Source organism: Anabrus simplex, chromosome 1 (assembly GCF_040414725.1).
Source record: "Anabrus simplex isolate iqAnaSimp1 chromosome 1, ASM4041472v1, whole genome shotgun sequence".
In the NCBI taxonomy this organism is placed as follows: Eukaryota; Metazoa; Arthropoda; class Insecta; order Orthoptera; family Tettigoniidae; genus Anabrus; species Anabrus simplex.
The window spans coordinates 139,415,316-139,442,475 of record NC_090265.1 but is presented as its reverse complement, the minus strand read 5'-3'; the positions used below and the strand labels follow the sequence as shown (position 1 = coordinate 139,442,475).

General features: G+C 38.3%; 1 protein-coding gene across 3 annotated transcripts in view; it reads right to left on the bottom strand.

Moving 5' to 3' along the window:
* The window catches only part of LOC136884942 (protein regulator of cytokinesis 1), a 165,301-nt gene that overhangs the window by 118,316 nt on the left and 19,825 nt on the right, over positions 1 to 27,160 (bottom strand). For all 3 annotated transcript variants that reach the window (XM_067157290.2, XM_067157281.2, XM_067157273.2), the window contains exon 3: positions 13,509 to 13,696. In XM_067157290.2, the coding sequence (XP_067013391.2) occupies positions 13,509 to 13,696 (188 nt within the window). The remainder of the gene's footprint in view (positions 1 to 13,508; positions 13,697 to 27,160) is intronic.

The following is a 27,160-nucleotide window of genomic DNA, read 5'->3' as shown; positions in this document are numbered from 1 at the left end:
AAAAAATACGTGTTTCTTTATTTTTAAAAGAGATCAAAAGCACCAATTTTCAGGTCTGTAATATCTTCAGTTTCTGAGATATAAGTACTGGTATCCTGATTAAAGGCATTCAACCCATTTCCCCCCATTCTCACCCTTTTTCACCCCTCCTATTGGTATTTTCTGAAAACAAAAAAAATACGTGTTTCCTTATTTTTAAAGAAGATTCTAAATACCAATTTTTACATCTGTAAACTTTTAAAGTTTTGAGATATAGATACACTCATTTTAAAATTTCACCCCCCTTTTCACCCCCTTAGCGAAGGAATATCCAAAAATCCTCTCTTAGCGAGCACCTACATCTTAATATGAATGTATCTCCAAAATTTCATTTCATTATGTCCAGTAGTTTTGGCTCGGCGATGATGAATCATTCAGTCAGTCAGGACAAGCTATTTTATATATATACTAGCAAGATACCCGTGCTTCGCTACGGTATTATTCTGAAATTTATAACTGAATGCTTAACGTTTTATATATAATCCTCCGAAATTCGCGATCTGACTCGTTTTCTGAGATAATCCACCAAAATTTGCGATGTGACTCATTTTCTGAAAGATTACGGCAAAGTTCCTCACATTTTCAGTTTTTGTTTCCAGTAATCGATTTCGTACTTCCCGGGCTAGATCCAGGTATTCCACGCGGTCAGTTGGGTCCCTAAAGCTTTGCCATCTTTTCCTATAAGCATTTTTAGTATGGATCAAATCCTGAAGGAGATCCGGCGTAGTGTCGTCTTGGGTGCCTTGGCGGTATTGAACCCGGGGACGGACTGTATTCGCAGTCATTACCAGGTCAGGAGCCGTTTCCAGCGCGGTCCGCACAATTTGACCACGGTCCAGAACATTATTATTATTATTATTATTATTATTATTAGTGGATGTTCAGGACACCACAGCAAGATGCAAGACCGCTACTTGGCGGTAAATTACATCTGCTGCCATTGTCATTGTTGACAATGTGACCAGCACCATTGTCGCGCGTAGGCAAGTGTGCGGGATTTCTGGCGATATGAATGACATACCTCCGTGCATTATTGACCATATTATAGAGGTGAACAATTTGACGGGCAATCTCATTCCTATCGTTTATTTCAAATGTGTTTAAATTTTTATTTATATGTCAGAAGAGTCTACTGTAATCTGAGAACGTTCTCCGAAAGAAAAGATGGCTGTTGAAATCGAACCCAGGAAAGATTAAAAATGATCGATTTATGATCAGAATAAGTACAACGAAAATCTACAGCCTGTTTCCAGTCATTCGACAGGGTCAGGAATGGAATGAATAAAGCCCCATTTAGCGGCGACAATAGGAATTGTGCTGGCTGCCGAAGCACTCCTCTGGGGCAATGACCGATGAATGACAAATGAAACGAAATATTGGACAGTGTTGCTGGAATGAATGATGACGGGGAAAACTGGAGTATCCGGAGAAAAACCTGTCCCGCCTTGTTTTGTCCAGCACGAATATCACATGGAGTGACCGAGATTTGAACCACGAAACCCAGTTGTGATAGGCCGGTGCGCAGCCGCCTGAGCAACGGAGGCTCCTTATGAGTACATTATGAACAGTAAAATCAATTGGTCTCACCTCCATTTATAACCCACCGCATTAAAGTTTATTTATCCCCCCCCAAAAAAAATTAAAAGAAGGCGTGTTTCTTTATGTTAAAGGAGATTCCAAACACCAATGTTCACGTCTATTACCTTCAGTTTTTGAGATATAAAAATCCCCATAAAAATAATTCACTTTTTTCCACTTCCTTTCACCTCCGCCCCCCCACAAGTGAATTTTCCGGCAAAAAATATTGTTTCTTTAATAGTAAACGATCTTCTAAATACCAACTATCACGACTCTAACTTGTTCAGGTTTTGATTTATGCGTCCTCGTGAAAGGAATTTCTTTTGACTCACGCCCCGCAAGATTTTTCACCTGCCGCCCCCCCCCCCCCCCGAAACGCATTTTTCTTTGTTTTTAAAGGAAATCCAAATACCAATTTTCACGTCTGTAACAACTTAATTTTTATCAGATGTATATATTCTCATACAATTAAGTCAATTAATTTTTCAATTCTTTCACCCCCCCCCCGCGCACCTCATTGGATTTTCCGAAAATACGTGTTTATTTACTTTTAAAGCAGATTCCAAACATCAAATTTCACGCCCGTAGCATCTTCATTTTTGAGATATCAGTAGCCTAATTAAAAGAAATTAACACCATTTTCAGTTAATCCCCCCTCCTCCCAAGTGGTATTTCCGAAAACTAAAAATACACGTTTCTTTATTTTAGTAGAGATAAAAAATACCATTGTCACTTCTGTAACATGTTACATTTTTTTATATATACTGTAGAAATTCTCATTTTAAAATTTCACCCCTTTTTTTCCCTTAAGGGGAGTTTCCAAAAACAAATCACCTATATTTCTTTACATTTACAGGAAATTCCAAATACCCACTTTTTACGTCTGTAACATTTTACGTTTCTCAGATATTCTGAAGATATAGTCTTTCGAAAAATTCACCCCAATTTGTCACTCCTGTTCAACCGCCATTAATTGGATTTTCCAAAAACAAAAAATATGTGTTTCTTTATTTTTAAAGGAGATCCCATATAAAAATTTTCAGTTCTGTAATATCTTCAGTTTCTGAGATATGTGTATCCTCATTAAAGGCATTCAACCCTTTTACACCCCTCCTATTGGGATTTACAGAAAACAAAAAATACGTGTTCCTTTATTTTTAAAGGAGATTCTAAATACCAATTTTTACATCTGTAAACATTTAAACTTTTAAGATGTAGACACACTCACTTTAAAAATTCACGACCTTTTCACCCCCCAATATTTGGATTTTCCAAAAACGAAAAAATACCTGCTTCACTATTTTTAAAGTAGATCTCAAATACCAATTTTCAGGTCTGTAATATCCTCAGGTTCTGAAATATCAGTAGCCTCATTAAAGGCATTCAACCCAATTTTCACCCTTTTCCACCCTTCCCACTGGGATTTTCCGAAAACAAAAAATACATGTTTCTTTATTTTTAAAGGAGATTCTAAATACCAATTTTTAATCTATAAACTTAAAATGTTTTGAGATATAGATACACTCATTTTAAAAATTCACCCCGTTTTCACCCCCCCCCAATTAATTGGATTTTCCAAAAACAAAAAGTACGTGTTTCTTTATTTTAAAGGAGATCCCAAACACCAATTTTCAGGTCTGTAGTATCTTCAGTTTCTGAGATATAAGTATCCTCATTAAAGGCATTCAACCCATTTTTCACCCCTTTTCACCCCTCCTATTGGGATTTTCCGAAAACAAAAAGTACGTGTTTCTTTATTTTTAATGAAGATACTTAATACCAATTTTTACATCTGTAAACTTTAAACGTTTTGAGATAATGATGCACTCATTTTAAAAGTTCACCCCCCTTTTCACCCTCCCATTAATTGGATTTTCCAAAAACAAAAAAATACATGTTTCTTCATTAATAAAGGAGATCCCAAACACCAATTTTCAGGTCTGTAATATCTTCAGTTTCTGAGATATAACTATCCTCATTAAAGGCATTCAACCCATTTTTCACCCCTTTTCACCCCTTCTATTGGGATTTTCCGAAAACAAAAAAATACATGTTTCTTTATTTTTAATGAAGATTCTAAATACCAATTTTTACATCTGTAAACTTTCAAAGTTTTGAGATATAGATACACTCATTTTTAAAATTCACCCCCCTTTTCACCCTCCCATTAATTGGATTTTCCAAAAACAAAAAAATATGTGTTTTTTTATTTTTAGAAGAGATCAAAAGTACCAATTTTTAGGTCTGTAATATCTTCAGTTTCTGAGATATAAGTACTGGTATCCTGATTAAAGGCATTCAACCCCTTTTTCACCGTTTTTCACCCCTCCTATTGGGAATTTCTGAAAACAAAAAAAACACGTGTTTCCTTATTTTTAAAGAAGATTCTATATACCAATTTTTACATCTGTAAACTTTCAAAGTTTTGAGATATAGATACACTCATTTTAAAATTTCAACCCCTTTTTCACCCCCTTAGCGAAGGAATATCCAAAAATCCTCTCTTAGCGAGCACTTACATCTTAATATGAATCTATGCCCAAAATTTTATTTCTTTATGTCCAGTAGTTTTGGCCCGGCAATGATGAATCAGTCAGTCAGTCAGTCAGTCAGTCAGTCAGTCAGGACAAGTTATTTTATATATATAGATAGATATAAGAGAGGAACGACCTGCCTGCGGTCGGTGAGAGTTTGACAGAGTTAGTGAGTGAGTGAGAGCGAGATTGAGTTTGCTAGTGTGAGTTAGCGAAGAGCGCAATCAGTGATAGCCTGGGCTGAGATGTCAGCCTGATGGAGTATCTGCCTGTTGGAGCCGAGGACTCGTTCCTGTTTCCCTGATGTAGTGTGTGTGTGTGTGCGTGTACCTTAAGGCCGGCTGCTGGAGGAGAACCTGGAGTGTTCTGGAGCAGCGCGAAGTGAACAGTGGGTGCCGACTTGTGCGGACTGCGAGCGGGGTTCGACGGATTGAGTGAACAGGGGATACTATCCCGACCTGCGAGACTGACGTGTAGGCTGTGGACCGTGACAGCGCTAGCGAGTGTGACTGAGTGGCTGAGAGAGTGTACTGTAAATAATTGATGACTGTGTGTGTGTCATTGTAGACAGGACATGAGAAACTAACGGAGAGAGCGCGAACCGTGTAAGTGTGTAACCGTGTGCTTGTGTAAGCTGTGGCTTGGCTATCATCTGTGTGTGTGTAAATCTGTAATTGTAGTGCTTAGTTAATAAATCTTAGAAATAGGGCGCTGCCAGGTTCTGTACTCGTTTATTTACTTATTTACCCCGCCAACACGCTACAACTGGCGGCAGAAGTGGGATGGACAAGTGTGATAAACTAGTAGATAACCTTTTACGTTAAAACTGGTGTCAGAATCGAGTACCTTGTAGTGAATTTTGTAGTCGACAGAAATTTCTACTAGCGAAATTAATTCCGAACAGCTTCAGATTTTTCTAAGCAAGTTTAGTGAGCTTGAAAACAAAATCTTATCTACCTATGACGAACTCGTTAGTGAACTGAGATCTGAACGGAGTTCTTTCCCAGACCAGCTGGAAACAGACTTAAGTGATCGGAAGAGTGAGCAGTTAAAAGTCAGAAAGCAAAGTGCGCTCTCTCGAAACCGAGATTGACGATGACGATGTGCGGGATGACAACGAACTGGACGAGAAGGGATCTGAAGAGATGCTCACGGTTGTGGAGTCCGGAGTTCGAGGCCCAGCGGTGGAACTGAGTGCCCTGCGTGCAGAAACGATGGCTGTGGAGACGCGAATGAATCCTGCTAGCAACGGCGGCTCCACCATCGTGAAGTTGGAAACCCTACAGCACAACGGGATTACTTCCAAGAGAACATGCCGGACTCAGTTCGAGACCGGATCGACGTCCAAGAAGAGTGCAGAATACCCGATTGCTGGACTACGTGTACAGAAGATGACAGTACAACGCAGCCTCCAGCCAAGTTCGACCTACGAGGAAGTTGTGGGAGTGCTCGACGTATTCTGCGGTGTCCACCAACCGAGAGTCACCTACCGAGTCCAGAACTCAGCACACAGATATAACGCCATGGATAATCGACGCCGAGATCGAGCGACTAGGCGACGTGATCGTGGAAGAGTTATCGTGAGGTGACACCAAGCTCGAGGCGGCTGATGCCTGTGATAAACTACGTGGCGCTGAGATCCTTCCAGAGAGGACGATCGGCAAGAAACAGAACTATGAAGAGGCTCTGACGATGGCCCAAGAGACAGAGGCAGCGATTGCAACGCCACGGCTGGAGGGACCCATACTAGGAGACGGAGCAGCAATGGAAGACGAACTGATGACCAACGAACGAGGATGACACCTGACCAGGACACTTGTTCCACCACAAGGCTGCGTGCCGGTACGAACATCAAATTCCGCACCCTGGAAGAAAAGAAAATTTAGCAAGGCCAAATATGGGACGAGCAAACCAGTCCCGGGCATCACACCAGAGGACTACGAAGGCGCTCAAGCCCCAAAAGTAGACGCGAGTGCGGACGGAAGGAAAACCACCGAAGTTCCGGCTGCCACGCGAGGACTTGCTGATCGTTATCAACGGCGACGAGGACACAGTCGACCAGACCCAGCGGATCCCCCATGGGATGGTGGTGGCCAACAAAACAAACCTTTTTATTCATCCTACACTCTAATATCGCTTCGGTTTATTCTTTCATCCATGACTTTTTTATCTCACTGATTTTCCTTTTGTATTCTTTAATTAAATAACAGAAAACTTCTCTTTCTGAGCTCCCCCCTTTTTTCCTATACTCTCCTGACCCGACTATAACCCTCTTTCGCATTACCCCACACTCTTTACTAAACCATTCTTCCCCTCTCTCTTTTTTCTCCTATCTTTTTCAATCTGGGCTATCCTCTTGATTGGATGTAGAAGCAATTCCAAAGCTCTATCTATGTTATTTTCCTCCAACGTGACCTCCCATCCATACCTTAGTAATTGTAACTCTTCTTTTACTATTTTATTCCATTCCCGTTCTGCTTTCTCCGTCCATTTATATTTAATATACTCTCTCCCTAGTTTATCATTCTTCTTAACCTCTTTCTTTTTGTGCCTCCCTTCCCTCTTTTTTAACAACACCCACACTGGAAAGTGCTGTGATTCAATCCAATCTCCTACTCCCATCCTTACAATTTCCTCTAGCACATCTTCCGAGCTTAATACTATGTCAATCACCCTTCCTCCTTGCTCTGAAACATATGCCATTTTACCAGTACTATTGCCCTCCTATCCATTTAGAATATATTAATTCCCTGCTGCACACATTTCTAGGAGTTTCTCACCGTAACTATTTGTGCCCTTATCTTCACTTCTACCTTTCATCATTAATCCTCCTCCTTCTCTACTATAAACTGGGCTCTGTTCCCCTATTCTCGCATTCCAGTCTCCAAATAACAACATATCTTCTTCTGCAAACTTCTCTCTTATCATGCTAATAGCCACCAATAACTCTTCAAAAAAAATGCTTATTTGTGTACAAAGAACTCCTAGGATGGCAATATGCGAATGCTAAACTTATCTTCTTAACCCTTCCCTCCCCATATTAAATCTAATCCCGATAACCTCTTGCATCTCTGTCTCAATATCCTCTACTAGCCCACTAATTTCTCCTTTATTAGAAGAACTATTCCTCCTGGGGTGTGTCCCTTATTCCTCTCCTTTCTTTTGTATTCATATTTAACCACAAACCCTTCCCATGTTATCTCTTTCCCTATTTCAAGCCAAGTCTTCAAGAGTGTCAAAATATTGTAACTTTCCATTACTTCTTTAACCTTTTTATTGGCTAATAGTCCTTCAATATTCACAAATACTATTTTCCAATTTAGTTATGGCTTACCCTCCCTGCCTTCCAAATTACCTCCCCTATTCTTACTTCTTGTTACTATAGCCCTCTCACTCTCTTGTTTCCATTTCTCCTTTAACAATTTTTGTCGTTCTCTTCCCTCAGTATTCTCCATACCTTTATACATTTTACGCCACAAGTCTTTTAGACTCTTACTTCTTCCTTTGTTCACAACTACTTTACCTTTCTGTTCATCACGCCTCTCACCTATTTTATTGTTCTCTTGACCACTGCACCCTGCACTTAACGATTCTTTCCATTCTCCCTCACTCACCACTTCTTGACTCTCCTCTTCTGAATCTGCACTGCGCTGCCCGCTTCCTCCTGGGTTGTTCTCCTCACTTCCCTCCACTCTATCCCTATTTGGTTCTGCGACCTTCTTTCCATCTTGCACTGCCGTAACTTCCACCTCCGTACTGTCATGATCATCCATCGCTTTCAATTTTGACACCGAAAGCCCTCTAAACCATTTTCCACTTGACACCACTAGCCTCTGCCCCTTTATGTGCACTTTTAGCCCTTGTTGTCTCGTTCTCCAAAGATGTCTATTCAGAGTTTTCATAATTTCACTTCCTTCTTTACTCATGTCTCTCTTTACCCATAATTTCTGTCCTTGTAAGTTATTGACATTTCTTAACTATTTCTGCCATTAGGGTAGATAACTTTACTCTAATTGGTCTGCGACCTATAGCTTTGCCCATTCTTTCCACATTGTCTATATTTACTTCACTAAATTTATCTTCATCTTATTCTGTATGATCTCTACAACTTTACAAATAATGTCCACCTTGTCTTCCTTCTCATCTTCTTCCACGCCATATACAAATATAGATTTCTTCATCCTCTCCTGTCTGCACACTTCTGCTTGCTTCTTCAACACCTCCTCTTCTAGATATTTTACTTTCCCCCTTAACAGCTCTTTCTTTCTCATTACTACACGTTCTGTTCATCAATTCTTGTCTTAGCTTCTACCCATTTCTTGATTTTCCCTATCTCCTTTGTTTGCTCTTTCATCATATCCTTTATTTCTTCCACCTGGTCCCAAGGGCAGGTTTCATGAATGACTTCCCTCACTATCACCTTCAGTGCTGCCAAATCTTCCAAGCTGAAGGTGCCACTGGTATTCAGGCCGGGGTTTAATTCCACTCCCCCAATAACCAGAAGCACAGCTAACACTGCTGCTACCAGAACCGCCTCACCCATCTTCACCATCTCTTCTTTTTCTTACCAAACCATTCTTGAACTCCTTCCTCTGCCACCTCCCAATCACAGCCCGCCCCTGTTCCACTCCCACGATATTTCACAGCACGCACTACACCACGCGCCTGCACTCACCGATTGCTCAAGCTACACTCGAGTATGTAATTAATCAGTGTTCCATACTTACTCTCCTAACTATATCTTGTGAGAGTCCCTTACTAACAACTATATTGTTTTTCATATACAGATCTAGAAGATGCTTGCCCTCTACTGTCCTATTCCTCATTCCTTAAGAACCCAGGGAGGATTCATAGTCCAGTCTGTCTGATCCAACCTCAGCATCAATATTCCCCATTATTATCAAGTTTCCACAATCCACATGTTCTTCCAAGATGATCCAGCAGGCTTCTTTCTTTTTCACTCGATTATCTGATTGTGGAGCACAGACCCGGATTGTTTGATATTTGTCTTCATTCCAATTTACTGACACTTTTATTATTCTTTCACTGACAAAATCTATCTGGCTAAAAACAGCTACATCTTTGTGAAGTATGTAAAACCCACTTCATTTCTTGACTCCAAATTACTTCCAAACCACTATACCTTACAGTTTTGTCGGAGGTGTCTTATAAATTACCTTCCATTTTGTTTCACTCATCCCCGTGATGAGACTTTTCCTTCTTCTCATTACATCAACTATCTCTTCAGTTTTATTTGTGAGTGTTAGAATACTCAAGGTTCCAATCTGGCAGGGTTTTGTAGCTGGTGAAGCTTCGGGCTGTAAGCTGTCATACGCACCTAGCTGTTGTCATATTGAGTCCTTTGATTTGAGGCTTGTATTTGCCTTGAAAGCACGCTTATTCCATGACATGGTGAGGGGTTGGACTTGCAGAAGACTGGAAGTCATTAGCTAAAATAAAAATTATGGGAAAAAATTACTTCTTAAAAACCAACGTATCATGTTTGGTCTCAGTTATGATAGCCACCTCCTCGCCATAAGACCTATCTGTGTCGGTGCGACGTAAAGCCCCTAGCAAAAAAAAAATGATAGCCACTTAATGTGTCTATACTAAAAAATTCAAAACAAAGTAATATATTTTCCCTTGCAAACTTTGGTTCATTCCAGCCCCAAGCAAAAAAAAAAAGTCAGTGATTTCCTGAAGACTGGCATTCTACGAAGTAATTGTAATAACGATTTTATTGATTATCTGTTGAAAAAGTAATTTGTAATTCAGTAAAATATTTCTCAGGTAAGTTATCTGTAATTCAGCACAATTACATCTTTTTTGGTACCGTCAAACAGCGTGATTTCGGACACAGAGGTGGTTTCGGACAGTGTGGTAGATTTACATTTTTTGTTGCATAGAACCAGCGACCGCTGCTTTGCACTTCCGCGCACGTTTTAGTTTGACCTTGAGGTTATGTTTCCCACGTTCCATGTTTTTTATTATGAGTCAGCTTCTTACTTTGGAAAATATCCAGTGTGCAGTGGCATTGTTGAAAGTGGATCATTAAGTGGATACTTTCGATTGTCACGACCGGAAGGAATGCATTATAACTATGGTTCTTAGTGGTTCTTAGTCACATCAACTGACTGAAATGTTTATAAACGACTGCTGTGGAATTTTGGCACGGTTTAGTGAAAAGTAGTGTTTTACGCACATTTTATTGAAAACTGAATGCAGCCTGGGAGATTTTCGACAATGCCTAGAAATTATCAGACGCAGAAAGGAGCCAAGTCAAGGTGTAATTACAAAACAAAATATTAGAAAAAGCTGTAGACCTACGTGATATTAAAAGGGCAAAATGTCTTATAGGAAAGCATTTGATTTGTATGATATACCTTGGTCCACCCTACAAAATAAAGTGCAGAAAGTACATCCGAAAAAATGCAACCAGTGCTAAATGAGGAAGAAGGAAATACTCAAGCAAGCTCATTACTCTCCAACACAAATTGCTACTTCCCGCAGTCGCAAATGAAATATTCTTCCTGGGAAGTCAATTTTTGGCCGTAACTTCCGCCAAGATGAAAGCAGTGCAGAAACAAGTGTTAGTGCTGGCAGCAGCAATGAAAATGAATGGGATGAAACACACAATGAAGGGAATGACCAAGGTAATTACGTTTCTGGTGTTGCCGGGGTGTTGCAAAAAGAGGCTTTCCTTGTAGCAGATTACAAATACAAGCTGAGGAACAAAAAGCATACGAGGCAGTATGTTGGCGTGACCTCAAATATTCATTCAAGGGATGTGGATGTCAAATACTTGCGCCCAGCAGAAAAGTGTTTGTGTTCCCTAACATCCCTGATAAGAATACAATTGCTAAAGAATAAATTTCGAAAATACTTCCAGCCCAATTGAGAAGAAAGGAACGTTTATTTTCACAGAAAATTTATTTTGGATTTATAGGTCTTGGCAGCTACATGTTAATTGTATTGACAAGTTTTTTTTTAAAATTAGCTATGATTTGTATTGTATGTAAGAAAAATTATTAAGATTGTTCAGTAGGATTTCTGCAGTTTTTAACTATTAATATTTCAATTTAGACCAGAAATGTTTACATTTACCTTGTCAGGAAATAAAGATCGATCAGTAACACATTCAATTTATCATTACAATGATTTTAACAAGCTAGTCATATATTGGACACCCTCAGAACACTTTAAACATCACAACACTAAAGCGGAAAGAACGTAGAAGTAAAATAAAGGACTATTTGTGTCCGAAATCACCTAATACGCTTTGAAACTTCACACAGCAGTTTAAAAAGCATGTGCGTCCGAAATCATCCCGATGTACAGGGTGAATTCGGACACTATTTTTTGTTTTCTCAGGAAAATATATGTTAGCATATATTTTCCGTTTGTAGGGTACTGTATTAATTAGATATATTCCTCATTATGAGGACGATAAACAATACAATTTAAGATTCCCTTTGTGAGTTTAGATTAAAATAACCTCAAAACTGTCTGAAATCACCCCGTTTGACGGTACTTCTTGCAAAACCGCATATCACATTAAAGGCATACAAGAGTGGTAAAGTAGAAAGAATACATAAAACAAAGATTTCAAGCAGACCATTCTTATCATATACCTCAAAAAGCCATCATGTCCAATATCTTAGTACAATTAAATCATAATCAAAATATCTATTTCAACTTCTGAATATGAAATTCATTACTACTTACAGTACAACTGAGATTACAAGATGAGAACAAGGAATGTTGGATTTAGCAATTATAGTTGGGGACAAATCATGACGACCTCGCCTCACACCACTACTTTCCAGCGGCAGCTCGGTGTCTATTAGGGGCTAATAGGATTTACTACCTCTACTGCAGCCAGAGTTGCCAAATCGGCTCCTGCACTCTACATGTAACAAATATCATTCTTGGTCCGTATTGATGATATTTGATTGAAATAATAACATTAAGTTATTTATTAGACCACCTAATCAATACAAAATCGTCTTGGATGATTTACATAAATTTGTTAGCTAATAGTGGTACATGTTTTGCCTTCCCTGAAGGCATCATCAGCCATAGTCTTAACCTTAAATTAAAAATAAGCGTCTAAATAACATGTAGTAATGAAATGAATTTTAAAATCTTGAAGAGATTTGAAGTAAAATAACATTAAAAATAACAATGATGGTTTGAAAATACAATGTGATGAGATACAATAGTGGAAGTATTAACAAAATTAACATTAGAAGGCTGCTAAAATAAGTACAATGGATAAAACAACAGATTGTTATACAACAAGTAGTAAGATTGCATAAAAGTAAAGTTGATAGTCTGGCGGTTATAATTGGACGATGGCGAAAAATCTTATATAATCAAAGTAAAGAAGAGAGAATAAAAGTCAAAGTTAGTCGAGAGATCCGAAGTTAATCATGATCTTGAAGATAAAAGACGAAAGTTGGATGCGTATGGTGAAGTTGTAGAACACGTTGAGGATATGAAGTTGGTGAATAGATCCTATTTGAAACTGTTCTTCAACTTCTATTCACCAACTTCATATCCTCAACGTGTTCTACAACTTCACCATACGCATCTGACTTTCGTCTTTTATCTTCAAGATCATGATTAACTTCGGATCTCTCGACTAACTTTGACTTTTATTCTCTCTTCTTTACTTTGATTATATAAGATTTTTCGCCATCGTCCAATTATAACCGCCAGACTATCAACTTTACTTTTATGCAATCTTACTACTTGTTGTATAACAATCTGTTGTTTTATCCATTGTACTTATTTTAGCAGCCTTCTAATGTTAATTTTGTTAATACTTCCACTATTGTATCTCATCACATTGTATTTTCAAACCATCATTGTTATTTTTAATGTTATTTTACTTCAAATCTCTTCAAGATTTTAAAATTCATTTCATTACTACATGTTATTTAGACGCTTATTTTTAATTTAAGGTTAAGACTATGGCTGATGATGCCTTCAGGGAAGGCGAAACATGTACCACTATTAGCTAACAAATTTATGTAAATCATCCAAGACGATTTTGTATTGATTAGGTGGTCTAATAAATAACTTAATGTTATTATTTCAATCCTGCACTCTACACGAAGAAAGGATAAATACTACACAGAGTGAGGAAGAAAGTGGTTTGGCAGCCTCTCCAAAACAAACAAGGATCACTTAGAACTCGTTAACTCAGCAGGGTGCAGGGTGTTGTTGACTACTGGCTTCGAACTCGCTTCTAGGAACTGAGGTCGTTATGTTTTGTCCCCAACTATACCCATACTATCCACATACAGAAGCAAGTCCTTCTAAGGACAAAAGAGAAGAAAAAGCAAACAATACCTGTTATTAGTATAAAATTTGTTGAGCTCAGCCAATTCTGTTTTATGCTTCTGCAGCACGTCCTCTGTGTAATCAGTGGACCAGGTTTCCTTTAGGATATGCAAGTCATCCTTATTTTTCAAACATTTTGTCCACATTTTTTCAACTTCTTCTCGTGTGTCAAGTATTTCACATTCAAGTGGGAACTTCTGCAAGATTTTACACAAAAAAAGATTCTTTGATTATGAAACGAAAAATGTTGTGAAATCCTAAGTAAATGAACAATTTTCAGAGTCTCAGTAGCACAGAAAGAACATTCCTTAAACCCTTATTAAATGAATATATATACATAAAATCGTAATCACCACGTGTCTGTACAATTATTATTTTGGCAAAATGTTCTTATAGTTATTTGTTAGGTGTAATAATGACCATTTACATATTTTTTTTAGCTTTGGTGTCTGTCTCTCAATCTGAGTTCTTATAACTGATACACTACTGGATATATTTCAACCAAACTTCATATTTAGAATCATCTGTTCATTGGTAGGTTTTAGGATCAATATCGTTTCAAATTCCCTGAATGGATTGGAGGTTTACAGGAAGACCGAAAATGATTTAACTCTCCAACAAAATATCCATGATCAACCTTAATGGACATCCACCAAACTTACGGAAATCTATTTCTAAAGCTTTTTTCTCATGTACACTTCCATAGAAGGAATAATAAGAGAGAATAGTATTAACAGAATGTTTTACAGTCTAAATACTAGCAGACACAGCCCAAAAGTGGATGGATGTAAAGATGATTTCTTATAACTGGAAAACTACTCTACATATTTTAATGAAACTTCATACTTAGAATCCACTTATCCAAAGGTAGGTTTTAGGGCTCAAAAACAATAGAGGAATTGACAAGGAATTGAGAAATATGATAAATGCCATGTACAAGGATTGCATTTAAAAAACACGATACGCCTGTAAACTTCCATTTAAAAAGAAGTTAAAGAGATTACACGGTAATAGTTAACAGTCGTTATATTGTTCTTGATTATTGTCGCTCCTCATATTCAAATATTGCATTGTTGGCTACACTCGTGAACAAAGGGTGTAGTGTAGTCAAGTAAATATAAATAAAAATCAGCTGACCTTGTATTCCATTCATTTGTACTTCTGAGTACGTAGTTAAAATATCCGTAATTTGTATTTCGCTCCCTCGATCTTTCAGTATTTATGAGCGGTTAGCTAATAATAATAAAGTTCATATATCCCAGTAATTGCAGTTCAAGTCCCTGGAGTAGTAGTAGTAGTAGTAGTAGTAGTTTTGATAGAAATATTTGAGAAATTATTGTAGACAACCTCGTATTTTTCAGTAGGCCTAATTAAGGACACTTTCATTCTCCGTCCCGTGGAGTAGGGAAAATAATAGTAATCCACCAGCTGTAATAACCACATAACCACATTTCAGTAGAATTGTAGTGAAAATAAGGTAGAATATATTAGATAGTATCTTGCCAGTTATATTTGTGTTTTTCTTCGTGTACGGCAATCCTTTCGATACTTAAGCATTTAACCAAACGCAGTGTAGTGTAGTGTAGATACATGGTAGTATAGATACAGTAAATTTAGATAGTGCCGTATCTTGCCTGCTATATTCGTGTGTATCTATTAGACCGTAATACTAATAATAATTTGTCTAAGCATTTAGCTTCGTTGGTAATCTTCGAGTACAGTAGTTCTTGCAAATTTCATTTCTGTTGTGCTTAGTTTAGTGACATACGGTATGGTACCGGTATCGTAATTAGGATACGTCTGAAAGTAGTTTAAAGTTACTGTAGTGTACTGTACAGTAGTATACGAGTAATATCCTATTAGAATTTAGTGTGATTATTTTATTATTGTAAAAGATTTGTGTAGTACTGGTGTAGTAGAGGTATCCGTAGAAACTCTTACTAAAATACTGTTGTTGTAATTAGAATAGGCTTAATTGCAGTTTGGAATTGTGTAGTTCTTGTGTAGGCTATTACCTTCGATATTCAGTAATTAACAGCAGTTTTTATCCTGTCAGGGGTTGTAGGATATTAAAAAAATAGAGCACGACTAAGTAGTATTGTAGTGTAGTCGTATATTAATTACCTTATTGTTGTGTACTATCCCAGACAATATATCCCTCCATTCATTTATTTTTTGCAAATAAGTTATTTTATTTTTAATTTCATTTTTCCCCCCGTAAAGAATGGCTAAGGAGCGCAAGTGTACTTACTGTGGGTGTGGCGAGGCATTGAGGGGTATGAGGGAGGAGTTGGAAAGTTTGAGGGAGATAATTAGGATTCTCACAGAAGACAGGAAGGAAGAGAGGACTTCCTCAAACAATGTACAGGTTACAGTAGGTGTACAAGAGGGAGGGGAAGGAAAGGGAGGAGTTGTAGAAGACAGGTGGTCTAATGTTCTAAGGGTAACGAGATTACAGGCTAAGGGCTCTATTCAGGATCAGAATTCAGGACAGGTGTCTGTGCGAAATCGGTACGAGTCACTCCAGGTAGAACAACAGAGGGAAGATGAGGGACAGGGAACTGTTGCTGAGATGTGTGGAAGTAGGAGGAAGGGAAAAGGTAGGAAAGGAAAATGTAGAGTAGAGGATAGGAAAAGACAGGTGGAACGTCATGGGAAGGAGAAAAGGGAGGAGGAAGTAGCTTCTGCAGCTATCAGGAAAGATAGGGCTGACCAGGAGGGGAGGGGATCAAATGAGGTGGGTAGGGTTGAGGCTCTGGTCATGGGGGATTCCATTGTTAGACACGTGGGGAAAGTGTGTGGAGGAAAGGGTACCAGGGTAGAGTGTTATCCAGGAATTAGGTTGAGGCAGATGTTGAGGAAAGTAGAAGAGAAGGAGGAGGGGAAGGAGAAGGTGGTAGTGTTTCACGTTGGTACCAACAACGTAAGGAAACCTGATATAAGTACCAACATAGTTGGAGATGTGTGGGATCTGGTAAATGCAGCAGGGGTGAAGTTGAAGAAAGCGGAGACTGTTATTAGTGGAATACTGTGTAGAAGAGACTCTGACTGGAGGGTGATTGGGGATTTAAATGAGACTATGGAGTGGGTATGTGGGAAACTGGGAGTGAAATTTCTAGATCCTAATGGGTGGGTAGGAGATAGGGATCTGCGCTCAGATGGCCTTCATTTAAACCGCAGTGGTACGTATAAGTTAGGAAATTTGTTTGGAAGGGTAATAGGGAGGTTCATTCAGGGAAACGGGATGGCCTAGGGAGCGGTGATAAGGGAACAGGGAACTGGAAATCAAGTAGGGATGACATAAAATTGTTAGTGTTGAACTGTAGAAGTATTGTAAGAAAAGGAATAGAATTAAGTAATTTAATAGATATATATTTACCAGATATTGTAATAGGAGCTGAATCATGGCTGAGAAATGATATAATGGATGCAGAATTTTCTCACGGCACTGGAGTGTGTATCGTAAAGATAGGATAGGAAGGGTGGGAGGGGGAGTGTTCATTCTGGTGAAAGAAGAATTTGTAAGCTACGAAAAAGTTAAAGATGAGACACATGAAATTCTAGGTGTAAGGCTCATTTCTAAAGATAATAGGCAACTTGATATATTTGGAATGTACAGATCGGGAAAGGGTAGCACTGACGCGGATTCGGAATTATTTTATAGGATAGTCAGCTATGTGGGAAACGACATAAAAAGAAATGTGATTGTAGCAGGAGATCTGAATTTGCCAGATGTCAATTGAGAAAGAAATGCGAACGACAGGAAGCATGACCAACAAATGGCAAATAAGTTAATATGGAAAGGACAGCTGATTCAGAAAGTGATGGAACCAACCAGAGGGAAAAATATCCTGGATGTCGTGCTGATAAAACCAGATGAGCTCTATAGGGAAACTGAAGTAATAGATGGTATTAGTGATCATGTAGCTGTTTTTGTCGTAGTTCAAAATAAATGTGATAGAAAGGAAGGTCTTAAAAGTAGGACTGTGAGGCAGTACCATATGGCTGATAAAGCAGGCATGAGGCAGTTTCTAAAAAGTAACTATGTCGGTGGAAAACGGTAAATAAAAATGTAAACACTCTGGGATGGGTTTAAAGAAATCATTGAGGAATGCGAAAACAGGTTTGTACCATTAAGGGTGGTAAGGAATGGTAAAGACCCACCTTATTATAATAGAGAAATAAAGAGACTAAGAAGGAGGTGCAGACTGGAAAGAAATAGAGTTAGAAATGGCTGTGGAGGTAAGGAGAAATTGAAGGAACTTACTAGAAAATTGAATCTAGCAAAGAAGGCAGCTAAGGATAACATGATGGCAAGCATAATTAGCAGTCATACGAATTTTAGTCAAAAATGGAACGGTATGTATAGGTATTTTAAGGCAGAAACAGGTTCCAAGAAGGACATTCCAGGAATAATTAATGAACAAGGGGAGTGTGTATGTGAGGATCTTCAAAAGGCAGAAGTATTCAGTCAGCAGTATGTAAAGATTGTTGGTTACAAGGATAATGTCGAGATAGAGGAGGAGACTAAGGCCAAAGAAGTAATAAAATTTACATATGATAACAATGACATTTACAATAAGATACAAACGTTGAAAATTAGAAAAGCGGCTGGAATTGATCAGATTTGTGGGGATATACTAAGGACAATGAGTTGGGATATAGTACCATATCTGAAGTACTCATTTGATTATTGTTTGGTCGGAGGAACTATACCAGATGAATGGAGAGTTGCTATAGTAGCCCCTGTGTATAAAGGAAAGGGTGATTGACATAAAGCTGAAAATTACAGGCCAGTAAGTTTGACATGCATTGTATGTAAGCTTTGGGAAGGCATTCTTTCTAATTATATTAGACATGTTTGTGAAATTAATAACTGGTTCGATAGAAGGCAATTTGGTTTTAGGAAAGGTTACTCCACTGAAGCTCAACTTGTAGGATTCCAGCAAGATATAGCAGATATCTTGGATTCTGGAGGTCAAATGGACTGTATCGCGATTGACCTGTCTAAAGCATTTGATAGGGTGAATCATGGGAGACTACTGGCAAAAATGAGTGCAATTGGACTAGACAAAAGAGTGACTGAATGGGTTGCTATATTTCTAGAAAAGAGATCTCAGAGAATTAGAGTAGGTGAAGCTTTATCTGACCCTGTAATCATTAAGAGGGGAATTCCTCAAGGCAGTATTATTGGACCTTTATGTTTCCTTATATATATATAAATGATATGAGTAAACAAGTGGAATCAGAGGTAAGGCTTTTTGCGGATGATGTTATTCTGTATACAGTAATAAATAAGTTACAAAATTGTGAGCAACTGCAACGTGACCTCAGTAATGTTGTGAGATGGACAGCAGGCAACGGTATGTTGATAAACGGGGTTAAAAGTCAGGTTCTGAGTTTCACAAATAGGAAAAGTCCTCTCAGTTTTAATTACTGCGTTGATGGGGTGAAAGTTCCTTTTGAGGATCATTGTGAGTATCTAGGTGTTAATATAAGGTAAGATCTTCATTGGGGTAATCACATAAATGGGATTGTAAATAAAGGGTACAGATCTCTGCACGTGGTTATGAGGGTGTTTAGGGGTTGTAGTAAGGATGTAAAGGAGAGGGCATATAAGTCTCTGGTAAGACCCCAACTAGAGTATGGTTCCAGTGTATGGGACCCTCACCAGGATTACCTGATTCAAGAACTGGAAAAAATCCAAAGAAAAGCAGCTCGATTTGTTCCGAGTGATTTCCGACAAAACAGTAGCGTTACAAAAATGTTGCAATGTTTGGGTTGGGATTAATTGAGAGAAAGAAGAAGAGCTGCTCGACTAAGTGGTATGTTAAAAATTAAATAATTGAAAAAGAGGTTCAACCTATTCAATACATAGGAAAGAAATGTAGTGATTACATTTTTATTTAATAGTAAATATAAATGGGACCGGTTTCGATCCTAGTCCAGGTCATCGTCAGCCGTAAAAACATGTAAAACAATGCATATGAAAAAGAAAAGGATTAATTAAACTCTGGATCGGTATAAGATGAAACAGTACGTAATATTAAGAATGGTAGTATGGCACACGCAATGATAGGCGAAGTCTCACAATGTTTATGAATATTGGAGAACAGTCAAAAGGGTCAGTTTCCACACTCTGTCAGGCACAAAGTCACAACACTATCAAATAATATATGAAGATCATAAATAACTTGAAGTCGCAGACGAATAGATTTGTAGAAGCAAACCGCCAGCTCCCGGTGATCAGCGCGGCACATTCAAAGTCATGCGCTGCGGTCTCGAACGCCCAAGTAGAATGGAGAATATCCTGAAGGTCCAGTATTTGTCTCGGTTGCGGGAAGTTAAGTACGTGTATATAGAAATATACAACGCAAATCAGTATAATTGAATGAGTACTTGTGCTCATGCTAAGTTCTTGGAAAACAGTTGACTTGAAAAAACAACTGTAAAGAGAAAAAAATATAGTAAAAAGCGCAATATCGGAAAACAAATGAAAACTTATATGCACAGTGCGCTATTTTTTAAATTGAAAAAATTTTAGGTCATGATTGAAGTATTCGAAGTTGGTGCAAGACAAGAGTTAAAATTTGAAAGAGGAGAACCGAAATGAAGGTCGATGGGTTTTTTTTTTGAATGGCGTTTATAAAATTAGGAAAGATCACAATATGAAGATAAAGTTGGATTTCAAGAGGACAAACTGGGGCAAATATTCATTTATAGGAAGGGGAGTTAGGGATTGGAATAACTTACCAAGGGAGATGTTCAATAAATTTCCAATTTCTTTGAAAACATTTAGGAAAAGGCTAGGAAAGCAACAGATAGGGAATCTGCCACCTGGGCGACTGCCCTAAATGCAGATCAGTATTGATTGATTTGATTGATTGTGTGAACACTACAGTCGGGGCATCAGAATGGTTTAGAATTGAGAAATGACTAAAACAAGGAAGTGTGTTGTTATCCTTACTGTTCTTAATGGTGATGGATGACATCATGAAGGCAGCAATGATAAATTACAGTAGGAAGAAGATGAAGGTGATGTTTGCAGATGATGTGGTAATTTGGGATGAGAATGAAGTGGAGGTACAAGAACAGTAAGATGCAATAAATAAAAATATTGCAAAATGGGGATTGAAGATAAATGTGGAGAAGAGTAAAACAGTGGTGATGAGTAGAGGCGAGAAAGAAGGAAAAGGAATAATCAAAGTGGGAGATATGAAATTGGAAGTATTAAAACACTTCAAATACTTGGGAGGTGTACTGTCCGAAGATGGAAGAATAGATTTGGAAATTAACAGAATACAACTGCAAAGTGCTTTCTATCAACAGGTGAGAGGACTAGTATGGAACAAGGATATACCAATGAAGGCTAAAGAAGTTATGTATAAAACTTATTATGTTCCTATAATGATATATGCAGCAGAAACTTGGACAATGACTCAGAGGGATAAGAACAGAGTACAAGCAGCTGAAATGAAATTCCTGAGAAATATGGTACAAAAAACAAGGAGGGACAGAGTAAGAAACGAAGATATACAGAAAGAACTGGGAGTACAGAAATTAAAGGACAAACTGGAGCAAATCAGATTGAAATGGTTTGGACATGTCGAACGGATGAATGAAGTAAGACTACCAAGATGAGCACTGGAAGGACGGATGACAGGGAAGAGAGGACGAGGAAGACCAAGAATGCGGTGAATGGACTTGGTGAAGAGTAGCATTATAAAACGAAACATGGATTGGAACATCATATCGGAAGAAGGATGATGGAACGACAGAACAAAGTGGCTAGGAATCCTATTTGCTTCCACCCGGTGTCAGCTGGAAATGGGAAATTGATGATGACCATTTCAAAAATCCTGAATGGACTGGGGATTTATGTGATGACTGACGCAGTGATTTTACTCTCCCACAAAATATACATGACCAACATTAATAGAAATCTAAAACTTTTTCCTCATGTACATTTTTTCATAGGATTAATAAGGGAGATATTAACGGAATGTTTTACAGCCCAATTCCTAGTGGACATAGCCCAAAAGCGGGTGCGCATAGAAGTGATGTCTTATAACTCAAAAACTCCATGACATATTTTAACCAAACTACATATTTACCTAGAATCCACCTACCCTTATCCACCTTCCTTATAAAAAAGACCAAAACAGTAATTTTACTCTCCCATGAAATACTGTACCCACGATCGACCTTAATGGAAATCTTCCAACCTTAACGGAAATCTATTCTTAAAACATTTTTCTCATGTACACTTTTTCGGTGGAAGGATTAATATGGGAGATATTATTAATGGGATGTTTTACAGTCAAAATCCTAACAGACAGACCAAAAGCAGGTGCATGTAGATCTGATTTCTAACAATTGGAAAACTACTGGACATATTTTAACAAAACTTCCTATTTAGAATCAAACTATCTAAAGGTAAAATTTGAGTTCCATTCTATTTCAAAATCCCTGAATGAATGGACTGTGGGTTTGGAAGAACGAAACAGTGATATTACTCTCCCACAAGATATCCATGATCCACCTTAATGGAAATTATTTCTAAAACTCTTTTGTTGTGTACACTTTTTTGATAGGAGGACTGATAAGGGAGATATTAACAGTATGTTTTACAACCTAAGTCCAAGCAGACATAGCCCAAAAGCAGGAGTATACAGCTGATTTTTTTATAAATAGGAAATTTTGGACATATTTTAACCAAACTTCATATTTATAATCAACGTATCCAAAGGTAGGCTTTAGGGTCAACACCACTTTAACTGTTCTCAAAGCTGTACACCAGTATATTCCATTTCAATATCATGGAATGGATTGGGGTTTATAGGAAGACTGAAACAAGTGATTTTACTGTCCCACAAAATATCGATGATCAACCTTAACTGAAATATACCTACCAAAAAGGAAATCCCATTTCTAAAACTTTTCTTATGTACACATTTTCTGTAGGAGGATTATCTTTCTTTCTTAATCTGTTTACCCTCCAGGGTCGGTTTTCCCTCGACTCAGCGAGGGATCCCACCTCTACCGCCTCAAGGTCAGTGTCCTGGAGCGCAAGACACTGGGTTGGGGGATACAATTGGGGAGGAAGACCAGTACCTCACCTGCTATGCTGAACAGGGGTCTTGTGGAGGGATAGGAAGATTGGAAGGTACAGGCAAGGAAGAGGGAAGGAAGCGGCCGTAGCCATAAGTTACGTACCATCCCGGCACTTGCCTGTTGGAGAATTGGGAAACCACAGAAAACCACTTCGAGGATGGTTGGAATCGAACCCACCTCTACTCAATTGACCTCCCGAGGCTAAGTGGACCCCATTCCAGCCCTCATACCACTTTTCAAATTTCGTGGCAGAGCCGGGAATTGAACCCGGGCCTCTGGGGGTGACAGCTAATCATGCTAACCACACCACAGAGGCGGAGTAGGAGGATTAATATGGGAGATTTTATTAACAGAATGTTTTACAGTCCAAGTGCAAGCAGACATAGCCCAAAAGAGGCTGCATGTAGAGCTAATTTCTGTAACTGAAAAAAAAAATAATAATAGTAATAACTTACGCTGGATATATGTCTTTTTCTTTTACAATTTGCTTTACGTTGGACCGACACAGATATATCTTATGGCGACGATGGGATTGGAAAGGGCTAGGAGTGGGAAAGAAGCAGCTGTGGCCTTAATTAAGGTACAGCCCCAGCATTTGCTAGGTGTGAAAATAGGAAACCATAGAAAACCATCTTCAGGCCTGCCGACAGTGGAGCTCGAACCCACTATCTACCAAATGCAAGTTCTTAGCTGTACTTGATATATGTCAACCAAACTACATACTGTATTTAGAATCCACCTAACCAAAGGAACCTTTTACACTTATTATTGCAGTAATGTGAAATCTATCAAATATATCTGCTAATATGTACATAACGGCAGTGACCATGGTGTTCTGAAATACCAGACTGACAGGTGTATCAGCACATCCGAAAGCAGTTTGGTGGATTCTCACATTCCTTACTCGTGAAAGGTATCCAGCGGTAATTCATTGGGAGAACTTTCAGCGTATAGTTTCTTCACTGAGGAAAACACAAACGATGTTTTTAATCCACAGAACACCACTTTAACTGTTCTCAAAGCTGTACACCAGAATCCTCACGTCAGCACAAGGAGTTTAAGTAGACAGACACACCTTCCTCATGTCAGTATCTGGCGACTTTTGTGAGAACACCAACCGTATCTCTACCACCTACAGCAGGTCCAAGCCCTGGCACCGGCATATGCTCCTGCATGACTGATGTTCTGCCAGTTGTTCCTCCAACAGTGTGTTCCTTTTGCCGCATTTTCCAGCATTAGTATTATGGTCCGATGAGGCAACGTTCACACGTGATAGCATTCAAAACTTTCATAACCAATACATATTGGCAGATATCAATCCACATGCCACTGTTGAAGAGTTCACCAACAGAGGTTCTCCATCAAAATCTGGGCCAGCATTCTTGGCGAGTGCTTGCTGGGACCCAATGTACTTCCCAACCATCTAACAGGGAAGGCCTAAAAGCAATTGTTATGCACCACGTTACCTGCTCTGCTAGAAGACGTGCCACTACAAATACGTCAGAAAATGTATTTAATGCACGTCGCCCATCCACATTTTAGTCACAATGTCCATAAACACCTTAATGTATGTCACCTTGGATAGGTAGAGGTTGACCAACTGCTTGGCCTCTCCCGTCACCTGATATTAATCTGCTGGACTTCTTTGTGTGGGGTTATGCAAAGTAGTTGGTGTACACGACACCTGTAAAGGATGAAGCAACACTTCAAACAGAATTTTAAGGACCTTCCAAACCATACAACACCGGGCATACTCCAGCATGTGTGAACTCCATGCGGAAACAAGCAGAAGCCTGCATTATGGCAGAAAGCGGGCATTTTTAACAGCACCTGCAAGATGATACCCAGCATACATCTGTAAAAAGCATAGGCCTACAGCTAGCCCACAACAATTCAGAGTCTAGTCTAGTCTGATATCTCGGAAAATACGCATTTCCAGATAAGTACATATACACTTTTTTCCTTCTCTATATGTGAAGAAACTACCCCCAAAATTATGCTGTGTTTTTCTGAAATACCCTGTATATTTTACAAACATATTTTGGCCCAAATAGACCATCTTCAGCTGAAAAGTTAAAATCCACAAAGATATTTCAATTCTTGCCATGAATAGTGACAAAGTATTAAACAGATGGAAACTCGAAGCGCTATATTCCATCTACATATATAAAATAAGAGTTTTGTCTGTACATTACTCAGAATTTAAATATAATGATATTTCTGTATTGGTCGTGTTCACAGTAAGGACATTTTCCGTCGTGTGTCTGTATGTACATGCATCACGAGAAAATGGCTGAACAGATTTTGATGAAAATCTGTATGCGAAGTCATTAGGGAATAAGGCACTACACTTTATGCTATGAATAACTCTATTCACACTGTGTGAAATGGTACTTTAGGGTAAGGCCTAAAATTTCTCAAATATCTACGTTATTAGTGTTCCTATCGATAAATACTATATAACAAAAGTGGGTTTTTTTTGCAAGTTGCTTTATGTTGCACCGACACATATGTCTTATAATTAAAATTGAAATAATTGATAAGGAGATTCCACCTATTCAATACCAAAGAATAAGAAATGTAGTGAATTACATTCTCATTTAATAATAATTAGAAATGGTACCGGTTTCGACCCTAGTCCAGGTCATCATCAGCCGATTAAGAAATGGAAAACAATGCATAGGATCAGTAGAAGAGGCAATATGAAAAGGAAATTAACGGGGGTAGACACTGTAAAACTTAGAAGAAGTAAAATACAAGTCATTCAAAAGAAAAACAGTGTGCATTTCTCTTAGCGGCAGCAAGGCACACGCAGCGCTAGGCAAAGTCCCACAATGATTACGAATAGCGGAGAACTGTTCAAAGCCAGTTATTTAAACACTGTTAGGCATAAAGTCACATCACAATCGAACACATACGAAGGTCCATATTCGTGTAGGAGTTGAAGACGAGCAGATTCATTGAAGCAACTTGCCAGCTCCCGGTGATCAGCGCGACACATTCAATGTCAGGCACTGTGGTTTCAAACGCTGCCGACAGTGGGGTTCGAACCCACGATCTCCCAAATACTAGATACTGGCCGCACTTAAGCGAATGCAGCTATCGAGCTTGGTCCTGATGATTTACTGGCCCTTCTTAGTGCCACATACACTTTCATTCACTGAAAATATGCATAAAAAAGGGGATATTTCACATACATTAAGTGACAGTAACTGGGTTAAAAATCATAGCCTACTGGTTTATCAGTCAGTGACTGGCGTGATAAAATAAAACTGACTGCCAATGTGTGCGCTGTTCGATCTCTGCCTGACAAATCCCAGAATGGAAACCTCTATCGGGATTGCCAGAGTGAGAGAGAGAGAAATATTTCCTCATGGTTTGGGATCTTGTCTTCATGGAGAGATGATGCGGAGCACCAGGCATAACAAGATTCGGTCCTTTATAGCAAATACCCTCAGAAAGAAAAATTATAGGGTCGCCGAAGAGGTATCCAGACTTGCCGATAACGGTAGCAATAGGAGAATTGACATCACAGCTTACAAGGAATCAGAGGGTGTGGGATATGTAACAAACCCCACAGTTCGTTCTGAAATCTCCACAGACCAGCCAGAAAACGTTGATAGGGAAAAGAAGCTTATCTATGAACCGACCATAATTTTTTATAAAGATAAATTTGGATTGAAGGACATTAAAGTGATAGGATTAATTGTAGGAGCTCGAGGAACTATTCCTAAATTCATTGTGAATTTTTGGAAGCAGTTTAATTTAGAGGTTCCGGAACTACAAACTATGTCTTTGTTAGCTTTAAGAGATTCAATTTCATTACTGAGAAATCACTGCTACGTGTTATAACTCATAGTGTAAAGACATTATGAAAATAATGTAATCAACAAAATTATTGTAAATCAAAATTATAATTTAATTTGTTTCATTATGCTTTGTCCATTGTGGTAACCTTCAACTGAGGGAAGTTAATAAATAAATAAATAAATAAATAAATAAATAAATAAATAAATAAATAAATAAATAAATAAATAAATAAATAAATAAATCATAATCATCATAGATGCTCATGCCCCTACCAATGAAAAACTTTCCTAACAAAAACTCTGCAAGAAGTCGATAATTTCTGGGATCTCCTCGATTAGACAATGAATAAAATAAACATGAATAACATCAAGATCCTTATAGGGGACTTTAACGCTCAACTGGGTAAGGAAAAAAAGTATCGAGATTTAGTAGGAAAGTGGGCTCCTCATAAATATACTAACAGGAATGGCCAAAGACTCATAGAAATTTGCAGAACCCATGGACTAATTTCCAAATTTACATATTTTAAAAGAAAACCACACAAACTTAAAACATCCTGATTGGACAAAAGGAGAATGGAAGCTAGACCACGTATGTATGGACAAATTTTTTCACAAGAAAATCCACAATGTCAACGTTCTAAGGGGAATGGACACTGGTTTAGATCATTACTTAATTAAAATCAAGATTAAATCTACTCCATTAAAAAAAAAAAAATAGAGTTGGAGAGAAAAGGA